Source organism: Bison bison, unplaced genomic scaffold, assembly GCF_000754665.1.
Source record: "Bison bison bison isolate TAMUID 2011002044 unplaced genomic scaffold, Bison_UMD1.0 scf7180017864181, whole genome shotgun sequence".
Lineage (NCBI taxonomy): Eukaryota > Metazoa > Chordata > Mammalia > Artiodactyla > Bovidae > Bison > Bison bison.
Genome location: NW_011494753.1, coordinates 141,065 through 152,138, shown reverse-complemented (window position 1 = coordinate 152,138; position 11,074 = coordinate 141,065). Strand labels below are relative to the sequence as shown.

The 11,074-nt window shown below is 52.8% G+C and overlaps 1 protein-coding gene across 1 annotated transcript in view; it reads left to right on the top strand.

The window, feature by feature from the left end:
• Positions 1 to 11,074, top strand: part of RASGRF1 (Ras protein-specific guanine nucleotide-releasing factor 1) — a 102,366-nt gene that overhangs the window by 49,330 nt on the left and 41,962 nt on the right. The window contains 4 exon segments of the mRNA XM_010843392.1: positions 177 to 286; positions 5,257 to 5,375; positions 7,063 to 7,223; positions 10,122 to 10,185. Of these exon segments, the coding sequence (XP_010841694.1) occupies positions 177 to 286; positions 5,257 to 5,375; positions 7,063 to 7,223; positions 10,122 to 10,185 (454 nt within the window).

Genomic DNA, 11,074 nt, shown 5'->3' with positions numbered 1-11,074 from the left:
CCAAGACCCTGGCTGCAAGTCTGAGATCGGAAGAGTCTGAGATTGGAAGTGCAATGGAGGTCCTTGGTGCTGAGAACCCCTGTCTCTGCGCCCCCATCCCTCTCCGGGGATCTGTTTCTCCCCTGTCTCTCATTTCATCGCCACCTCTCTCCTGCCTCACCTCCCCGCCCCCACAGATCCCCAGGTACATCCTGACGCTGCACGAGCTCCTGGCACACACCCCTCATGAGCACGTGGAGCGCAACAGCCTGGACTATGCCAAGTCCAAACTGGAGGAGCTGTCCAGGTAAACCTGCAGCGGGTCCCCACACCAGGGAACCCACATCACGGGGCAGACCCAGGCTTGAGGGTGCGCCCACCGGGAGTTCGCTGAGCCCAAATGGCCAAAACTCATGTTTCTGCTTAAGATTTCGAGGAGTGGGGACCCATAGCCTGTCCCACCTGGAGGCAGAATCCCCAGGAGCAGTCTGAGGGGTTTACGGCTCCAGTCCAGGTGGGCACCGGCGAGATGGGATGGGTGGCTTGCTGTCCCTGGCACAGGTGGGGCCCAGCAAGGGCCTGGGCAGTCAGTGGACCCATCTCCGGGACTCGCAGACACTCTCTGCCCATTTCCTTGGTTCTCCAGTGTCGATGTGTCAATGCTTGTGGCTGTAGGAGCTCCATGGGGTCCCGAGTGTTGGGCCTTCGTGTATCCCAGGCTCTGTTCAGCAGCAGGCAGTGTCTGTGGGTGGACAGGCGATGGTTGGGCCATTGTCAGAAGCCGAAGCCCCATAGTCAGGGCCTCCCCTGCTTTCCGTCAGTTCCTGGGGCGCAGTCTCCGCCCAGGCAGGAGCAGAGGGACCAGGGAGGAGGGATGCCACAGCCAGGCGGTGGGGGAGGGATTCCCCATCTGTGGGGGCGGGGCGGTGTGGAGGGAAGGAGCTTCAGACTCTAGTGTTTTCTGAAGGGGGAACCCACTAGAGTTTCTGATGGATGAGATAAGAGGACAGAGAGAGAACCTGGGAGTCGAAAGGGAGTCTGAGCCTGAGCAGCCTGAAGGATGGCACTGCCATGATGCAAGGTGTAGAAGCTGCTGGAGGGGCAGGTTGAAGGGGTCTGCTTTGCTTCATGGGAGCTTTATTGGGGGTGTGTTGGGCCTGAGATGGACGACAGCAGTGGAGATGACAAGGAGAGAGAGTCTGTGTTTGAGTCTGGAGTTTAGGGAGGCGAGATGGAACAGGTCATCAGCTCAGACATGGTATTTAAAGTCACCAGCTGGGACTTCCCTGGCAGTCCAGAGATTAAGACTCTGCACTTGCACTGCAGGAGGTGTGGGTTCGATCCCTAGGCAGGGAACTAAGATCCTGCATACCACGTAGTGCAGCCAAAAATTTTTTTTAAAAGTCACAAGATTGATGAGATCACCAAGGGAGTGAGTTTAAGCAGGAATGAGGTATGAACCAAAGGCTGAGCCCTGGGGCATTCACCAGTGGAGGCCAAGAGGTGAGGAAGGGCCTTATGGTCAGAGACTGGATGGGTCTGCAGCGGGTGGGGCTCAGCCACCAGCCCCTCTGGAGCCCCGCCCACCACCCAGAGCCCTAAACAGCTTCCCGAGTTCAACAAGTGGAACTTGTTGGGCAGCTGGGCAGAGGGAGGACCAATCTGGACTGGGGCAGGGCACAGACCCCACAGTGAAGAATTCGGGAGAAGGTGTAAGCAGGACATGACTGCAGACTAACAGAACCGTTGTGGGGTGTGGACCCCAGTTCTCTCGGGCCCCAGGGAGTCAGTACAGTGTACTCTTCCCCAGGGAGAAGATGTGGACCCCCACTGTGAGTTCCTGGACCCTGTGGGATGCCCTGTCCCAGTGCAGGCAGGGGTACAGGAGGCACGTGGGTACCAGGGAACTTGGCCCAAGACCCCAGTCCCCTCTCCCCCCTGGTGCTGGGTGTACTGACTACTCTTCCTTTGTCCCCCCACCCATCACCTGCACCTGGTCCTGAGCCCAGCCTGAGAAGCACAGAAGAGGGTTTTCCCATGTGATAGCAGCCCTTTCATCCTCCTCCTACCTTCCCTGGAGCCTGAGGAAAGCTGCAGCCTGACTAGAAGCCAGAAGATAACCAGCCCCTCCCTCGCCAGCCTCAGAGCCCTGCACCCCTCACCTCTGGGGGCCTTTGTCCCACTTCCTCTCCTGAACTCCTCACTCCTAGGCTCCAGGGTAACCCAGGTCATCACTTCCAGTTCCCCCAGGAGCCTCAGGCCCTGGAAACCCCAGGCCACCTTCCCAGAGTCGCCCCCAGCTTCCCTAACCTAGGCTCCCCCATCACAGACTGCAACCTGGGTCTGCCGTTTACCCTGAGCTGCTGCAGTTTATACACGTCTAACAGCCATCCCTAGGTGGCTTAGGGGTAAAGAGCCCACCTGCCAGGGGCAGAGACGTAGGAGACCCAAGTTCGATCCCTGGGTCCAGAAGACCCCTTGGAGGAGAAAATGGCAACCCACTGCAGTATTCTTGCCTGGAGAATCTCACGGACACAGGAGGCTGGCTGGCTATAGTTTACAGGGTCCCAAAGAGTCAGACATGACTTGGCGACTAAATAACAAAGATTTTTTTTGTTTTTTAATGTGGAGCATTTTTTAAAGTCTTTATTGAATTTGTTACACTATTGCTTCTGTTTTATGTTCGGGTTTTTTATGCTGAGTTTGACGGCACCTGGGATCTTAGCTCCCTGACCAGGGATCAAACCTGCATTTCCTGAATTGGATTGTGAAGTTTCAGCCACAGGACCGCCAGGGAGTCCACCCCCTCATTTTGAGCACCTCTAGCCTCTTCAGCCAGTCCCCCACTCTGTGCAAGAGAGAGAGTTATGATTGCCTTGGGCTGCTTCCAAAAGTGAAGTACTTTTGGAGGCTGGAGGAAGGATGGCTACTTCCATCCACAGAACTACCTGAAAGGTCCCTCCCTGGCCCGTGCCCATGTGTTTTCCTGAAGAAGGCTAAGGCCTGGAAAGAGAAGAGCGTTGCTGGGAAGGTGGGGGTGGGATGGGTAGAAAACCAAAGCTTCTAAGGCAGAGACCTCATCTCGATGCCCCAGTCTGATAGCCGGCAAAAATGACAAGTTATCATGTGTCACCTTTTTTTTACAATAACATTTTGCAGTGATAAGGGCAGTGGTCACCACCTTTTATTCAAGCACCTGTCACTGCATGAGGTCAGCCCATGCAATACATTATTTTCCATCCTCACCCCAACAGTTACAAATGGGAAGCTAAGTATTTGAGGGGTTGAGTAATGTGTTTAGCATCAATCACACTGATTCCCCTGTTCACAGCTCCAGCTCCACCCATGTCATCTCTCATTGTTACGGGGTTTGAATTGCATCATGTCTACGAGAGAACTCTGTTAACCACTGAATACTCATCAGCTCTCTGAGTGGTATCTTACTTGTGGAATTTCAGGCATCAACAAACAAAGAGGAGGCTTTGTGCTTTCCTTAGAATAGGTGGGGTACTTTTTCCAGACCTCCTTCCAAAAAATATATATATATTCACTACTTTCCTAAGACTCCTGGGAACACATGGAGGGTCTTAGCAAAGTTGTTAACTCACTCCTACCTTTTCCCACCAATGCTATTTTTAAAAAGCAGTTAAGTACTGCCACCTTGTGGAGAGAAGCAGTGTTGCAGCAGTCAGAACCAGAACAGAAAGTTGCAAGTGTTCTCAGATGAAGGGGCAAACTGTGTCTTGCTTAAACCTCCTAGTCGTGCTGGAGCCTATAGAAATAAACTGCAGTCAGTCTTTCCTTGAGCCAACTGGATTGCCAAGTTGGCAATCCAAAAATAAGGCATTCTGGAACCCAAACATTAAGGAAACCACTATATAAAGAGTGTGCAAGGGGGGAGAAGGAGGTGTGACAAATTGAGATAGTAGCATTGACATATACACACTAGCACATGTAAAATAGCTAGTGGGAAGCTGCTGCATAGCACAGGAGCTTAGCTCAGTGCTCTGTGATAATCTGGAGGGTGGGTTGGGGCAGTGGGAGGGAGGATCTAGAGGGAAGGGACATATATGTATGTGTATAGCTGATTCATCCGAATATTACTACTGGAAAAACCATAGCTTTGCCTATACGGACCTTTGTCAGCAAAGTGATGTCTTTGCTTTTTCATACGCTGTTTAGGTTGGCCATAGCTTTCCTTACAAGGAGCAAGAGTCTTTTAATTTCATGGCTTCAGTCACTGTCTGCAATGATTTTGGAGGCCAAGAAAATAGTCTGTCACTGTTTCCACATTTTCCCCCTTCTATTTGGCATGACTCATTGGAAAAGATCCTGATGCTGAAAAGATTGAGGGCAGGAGAAGAAGGAAGCAACAGAGGATGAGACAGTTGGATGGCATCATCGACTTGATGAACATGAGTTTAAGCAAACTCTGGGAGGTAGAGGAGGACAGGGAAGCCTGGTGTTCTGCAGTCCATGGGGTCACAAAGAGTTGCATAAAACTGAGCGACTGAACAACAATAACAAATAGCTGATTCAGATTATTATATCGCTAAAGCGACTGTCGGAGAAGGCAATGGCAACCCACTCCAGTACTCTTGGCTGGAAAATCCCATGGGCAGAGGAGCCTGGTAGGCTGCAGTCCATGGGGTCGCGAAGAGTTGGACACAACTGAGTGACTTCACTTTCACTTTTCACTTTCATGCATCGGAGAAGGAAATGGCAATCCACTCCAGTGTTCTTGCCTGGAGAATCCCAGGGATGGGGGAGCCTGGTGGGCTGCCATCTATGGGGTCGCACAGAGTCGGACACGACTGAAGTGACTTAGCAGCAGCAAAGCAACCGTACTCCAATTTCAAATTTTAATTAATCTTTTTAAAAGAACGTGCAGAGGGGAGAAACAAGCACATTTCCCCGAGGCAGGAAAGAGCTTGGTTTGTTCTCTGGATGGAAATGAGACCAGTGGTGGGGTAAGAGGCAAGCAATGAAGAAAGGATGTCTGCTATATGCCCATCTTCCTCCCAGCTCTGCTGTCTCTCTTCCATGTGGGTCAGACCGTCTTTCTCAGCCTCCCAGAGCTGTTGGAAAATTAGAGGAGCCCGCCCTGTAAAGTGCACACACACAGCGGGCTCTCCGTGTAAGTAGGCTCTCTCACCTTTGGTGATCACAGATTCTACCTGAGAATCCAGGCTGTCTTCCCAGGTCTAGCCAGAGACCCAGCATTGCATCCTCCCTGGGAGGTGGGGGCCGCTGGTCTCTGACTGTTCATCCTCACAGGATAATGCACGATGAAGTCAGTGAGACCGAGAACATCCGGAAAAACCTGGCTATTGAACGCATGATCATTGAAGGCTGTGAGATCCTCCTGGACACCAGCCAGACCTTTGTGAGACAAGGTATGGCCTCTGTACCCTGCATCCCCCATCCATCCCCAGCCAGGTGGGCTCCGGCAGCGGGAGGCAGGCCACATTCAGGAACACCATCAGTTGGCTCAGCTGCCACGTGCTAAAGCCTGCCGGCATGACTGCGGCATGTTCCCGGCCTGCCGGGGGAAATGTGACAGCTACATGTAGACGGTGGTGTCTATACATATAGATGCTGATATTGTCAGTTTTCACAGTTTCCTTGTCTCCAGATGTAAACACAATTCTTCCCAGATGGCCTTGGTTTGTCTACTGTATACCATCGTAAACACTGACATGTCCTTTGAGGGAGAGAATACGGGGTGGAGCATGAGGCCAGGCTCTGACTGGCCCCGTGAGTCACAAGTAGTTACAGTGTCGAGGTGGCGTTGGCGAGGGTCAGTCCCTCTGTCCTGTGCTTGGCCTCCTTGGCCTCTTGGGGAGGCCGTGATCACAGTGGTTCTGGGTGCGGTCCCCTTACTCTTAGGCTTCAGCTAACCTTGGGGACACTGTTGAGAGGCTCAGCCCTATTGAGAAGGGTGGGTGAAGCTCTCTGGGGCCCAAGGAACTGACTTCCAACTTGGGGATGTTAGAGCAACAATGCCTTTAAGGTCAGCTGGTTCAGATTCGACGGCCTGTGGGAAATTCAGTGTCTGCTCTTGTGCCCCAGAGGTGATGCCTCAGGATGGACCTCAGCCTTCCTTCCTTCCTTCCTTCCTTCCTTCCATCTTGTTCTGGAGGTTTCTGACTACATGAAAGGCTGGCCTGAGCAGCTGTCACTGGTCCCCAATGCTCTTGGCCTGAACCCCCTCTACTGGGAGCTTGTTCTGAGCCCCTGTGTCCTTCCCCTGGGTCCACCCTGGGACCTGCTGACCCCAGAGCCAGCCTAGCTTGTGACCCACTCCCCTGAGCTGTGCTGTGCGCAAACTGAGGGGATGGGCTGGACCTGGAGATCAGACAGGGAGCCCAACAAGCCCTTTCTCATTTATTCTGTCTCACAACGCCCATGGATGCCTGCCCTATTCATGCCAGTCCAGCTCAGGTCTCCAGGGATGCCCAGAGAACCTGCCCCTCCCTCCAGAGCTGAATGTGCAAGGGAAAGGGGCTCAGGATACAGGAAAGAGGGTCCGTGCAGTGATAAATGTGGGCAGGAGGCAGAGTGGTGGCCCAGAGTGGGACTAGGGGGAATCAGGGAGGGCTTCCTGGGGAAGTGGCATTGGACTCTGCAGCAGAACACGCTGTGATCAATTGGTCATGTCTACAGTGGCTGAATGTGGCAGCAGGGACTTAGTGTGTCTTATCAATCTCTCTAGGCCACAGCCAGCTCCCCACTTCTTCAGTCTCCTGCCACCCCCAGGCCCCAGCCTAGTCCTGCATTCTCACCCTAGGGGCCATGTCCTTCAGGGTTCCTTTGCTTTCTAAGGCCCTGGCCCTGGCTGGATGGGTCAAAGTTCTGGCATGGAGCTTCTCTCGTTATCACCCGCCCCCCCTGAACCCCACCATGTGGCCCCAAGGAGGGGCTGGAGGGGGTGTCTGAGTCACCTGTCTGCTACCAGGAGCCAGGGTCACCTTGTCCCACTGCCATGGCCACTGGCATCGCCACCCACATGCAGCTTCAAAGCTGGCTCAGAGGCACAGGTTGTCCTGGGAGATGGACTCAGGGTCTCTCCTCCGTCTGCAGGGTCCCTCATCCAGGTGCCCATGTCCGAGAAGGGCAAGATCACCAGGGGGCGCCTGGGGTCCCTTTCCCTGAAGAAAGAGGGCGAGAGGCAGTGCTTCCTGTTTTCTAAGCACCTGATCATCTGCACCAGAGGCTCTGGTGGAAAGCTTCACCTGACTAAGGTAAGGATGGCCGGGGCTGGGGAGCTGCTGGGGCTGGAGATTGGACACTACACTGACCTGGGAGTCCTGACCGACCCCAACCAGGGCCCAGACAGTGGGCAGGGACGTCAGAGACGCTCGAGTGTACACACACACACACGCTGACTGGTCCAACTGGAAGCTTGGAATGAGCGAACCATTCATGGGTTTTCTACTGTAGAAGTCATGGGAAATGGGAAAGTGAGTTCGAAGATGCCCAAAGGCACCCCCACAGCTGGGAGCTGGGACAGAGGAGCCAGGGGGTTCAGAGAAGCTCTTTCTTAAATTTTTATTTATTTATTTTTAATTTCTTTATTTTTGACTGTGCTGGGTCTTTGTTGTTGAGAATGGGCTTTTCTTAGTTTTGGCAAGTGGGGGCTGCTCTCTGGTTGCAGTGCCTGGGCTTCTCTTGCTGCAGAGCACAGACTCCAGGGCCCACAGGCTTAAGTAATTGCAGCATATGGGCTCAGCAGTTGTGAGTCCTGGGGTCTAGAGCACAGGCTTAGTAACTATGGTGCACGGGCTTTGTTGCTCCGAAGCATGTACAATCTTCCTGGACCGGGGATTGGACCCGTGTCTCCTTCATTGGAAGGCAGGATTCTTACCACTGGACTACCAGAAAAGTCCCCAGATAAGCCCTTAAAAGTCCCGTAGGTGTATGTGAGGGGCCAGTGGAGGATGGTCACATCTGGCTGAGGCAGAGCAGCACCCAGAGCCTTTTTCTCATTTCCAACCAAAAAGGAGTTCGGACAGCACCCGTTCCTAACGCCTTTGGGCACTCACCCCCTGCCAGCACCCCAGGCAGAAGCTACCACTCCCCAACATGGCACATGGCTTATCCCACTGCTGAGAGCTCAGGATTTGATCCCACTTCTGTCTCTTACACTGTGTGAGCCGGGACACTTCCCATGCTGGTCTGCACCTCACTTTCTTATCTGCTTTGAAATAAAGGTGGCTGTCCTCACCAGAGGCGTGCACAGATGCAGGGAGGTGCCCATAGACCTGCTCTGGGAGCTGTGATTTCCCTGCCTCTGTAGCGACAGCCTCCCCAAACTGTGTTCATCCCCATGAAGGCTCGCTTCAGCAGATTTCACGTCTGAACATGCTGTGGCCTGGAGAGGGCCAGAAGGAGCCCTTAATTAAAGTAGAACATCAGGGAAACCATTCTTCCAGACCCTGGACGCCTAGCCCATAGCCTCCTGCAGCGCTAATAGATCAAGCAATGGCTTCGGGGAACCTACTGCTTATGTTAACATGTCGACAAATTAGTTGGTCGGCTGCACGGGGGGAAATTAATTTACAAACATGGAATACTCCAGTTTCAACCAAATTGTGTGTCAAGGAAAGCATTCATTATTTATTAGCTCTGGAGTTTCTTTTAGGAAGATCTCTGTCCAGACTGGAGGAATGGTTCCTCCAGCAGGTGGGAGTCAGTAGGGGTGGTTTGGACCGGAGACTTAAAGGCAGCTTTTCAATATGAAAGCACATGCCTTTGTGTTTGTTCATTTTATCTTATTTTGGTTTGAGAGGTTGTTTATTTGTTTGAGCTTTAAAAGTCTCTTAGCATACTGGTAAAGGAATCTGAGCACTACTCAAATTCTAGCCCTGCTACTTACCCGTGAGTGACCTTACTAAGCCCCAGTTTGCATGCATACTCAGTCACTAATGTCTAATTCTTTGCAACCCCATGGACTGCAGCATACCAGGCTTCCCTGTCCTTCACTATCTCCTAGAGTTTGCTCAAACTCCTGTCCATTGAGTTGGTGATGCCATCCAACCATCTCATCCTCTGTTGCCCACTTCGCCTCCTGCCCTCAGTCTTTCCCAACATCGGGGTCTTTTCCAAGAGTTGGCTCTTCGCATCAGGTGGCCAAAATATTGAAACTTCAGCTTCAGCATATGTCCTTCCAACGAATAGTCAGAGTTGATTTCCTTTAGGATTAACTTGTTTGATCTCCTTGCTGTCCAAGGGACTCTCAAGAGTCTTCTCCAGCACCACAGTTTGAAAGCATCAGTTCTTTGGCTCTCAGCCTTCTTCATGTCCAACTCTCACATCCCTGCATGACTACTGGAAAAACCATAGTTTTGACAAGATGGACCTTTGTTAGCCTAGGATGAGGGATTTCAAACTTCTCCAGACTTGGGGCTACAAGGTCATACCTCAGAGCTGCTGTGAGACAAGAAGCAAACATGCAAGCTCTCCATCCCCAGCCCAACCTTTAGCCTTCTTCAGGGACGGCATCTCTGAGCCAGTCCCAACTGAGCTACTTCATTGGGCTTCTTTTTAATATTTAATTTTCTTTTAAGATTTTTTTTATGTGGACCATTTTTTTAAATCTTTACTGAATTTGTTACAGTATTGCTTCTGTTGTGTGCTAAGTCACTTCAGTTATGTCCGACTGTTTATGACCCCATGAACTGTAGCCTGCCAGGTTCCCCTGTTCCCGGGGATTCTCCAGGCAAGAATACTGGAGTCGGTTGCCACTTCCTTCTCCAAGGGATCTTCCCAACCCAGGGTTTGAACCCATGTCTCTTACGTCTCCTGCGTTGGCAGGTGGGTTCTTTACCACTAGCGCCACCTGTGTTTTGGTTTTTTGGCCAAGAGACATGTGGGATCTTAGCTCTCCGACCAGGGATTGAACCCATACCCCCTGCATTGGAAGGTGATGTCTTAACCACTGGACCACCAGAGAAGTCCCTGGGCTCCTTATATGAAGATAAAATTCTTCAACTTAAAAACCAGAATACCCACTTGGCTATGATGTGCACATACACATGCGTGGCTGTCACTTTTAGAGTCCCTCCTCGCACTGACATTCTGGAACTCCGAACCTAGAGCATCTCCCCCCGGCAGTTCAAGGTAGCCCCACTCTTTTTCAGAACGGAGTCATATCCCTCATTGACTGCACCTTGCTGGAGGAACCGGAGAGCACGGAGGAAGAAGGTGAGTGTGAGGCCGCCTGCAGGCCAGTGTGCCCTCACACAAATCACATGCTCTCACTCCGAGACCTGGAGCCCAGGCTTTGGGGGGAGAGGAGTTCGGAGGTCATTGTCCTGGATCTGGAGGGGCCGGTCTGGGTCTTTGGAGAAGGAGCTCCCTGGCCCAGTGGGTGACCACCTCCACCCTCTTCCTGGTTCCTTCCAAGCTCCTTGGGTCCCTGGACTCAGTGCCCTTGGGTTTGGGGGTCCTGCAGGTCAGAGAGCACCCCTCATTAATGCATCCATATGCTGCATGCACTGTTACTCACTGGACAGCCAGGAAGATGCCAGGGAGGTGCCAGGCCCAGCTCTGTCCTCCAGTGCAAACAGGTTGGGTATTCAGGGACACACGTGCTCCCACCAGAGGGAGCGTAGGGGACCATCCCCTGCAGTGAGGCTGGACAGACCAGGACCCAGGACAGGAAACAAGACTCAGGGAGAAGGGAGCATGTGAGGGGGACCTCAGGACACCAGAAGGGCCAGGTACGGGGGGCCCAAGTGCCTGGAAAGCCTTGGCATGGGGCTGTCTGTGGATTTCTGTCTCCTGGAGAATCAGAATTGGGGGATGGGCCTGTTATTTGGGGTTAAGGGGTGGGGTCACTGCTTTCTCTCAATTGGACCCAAGTTGCTCCTCGTCTCCCTGCTTCATGACTCCCCAACGAGGCTCCGGATCCCTGCCCTGGGAGTACACCAGCTGGATGGGCCATTTCTGCCCTTCTCTAGATCAGGGCTCCATGGTGGGGGCTGTGTCTGAGGACCTCAGATTCTAGTCCCCGCTTGGTCTCGGCTCAGGGTTTGCTGAGAGCTGGGAGCCTCATCCACACACATACACACGCATGCCCTGGTCAGCCCCA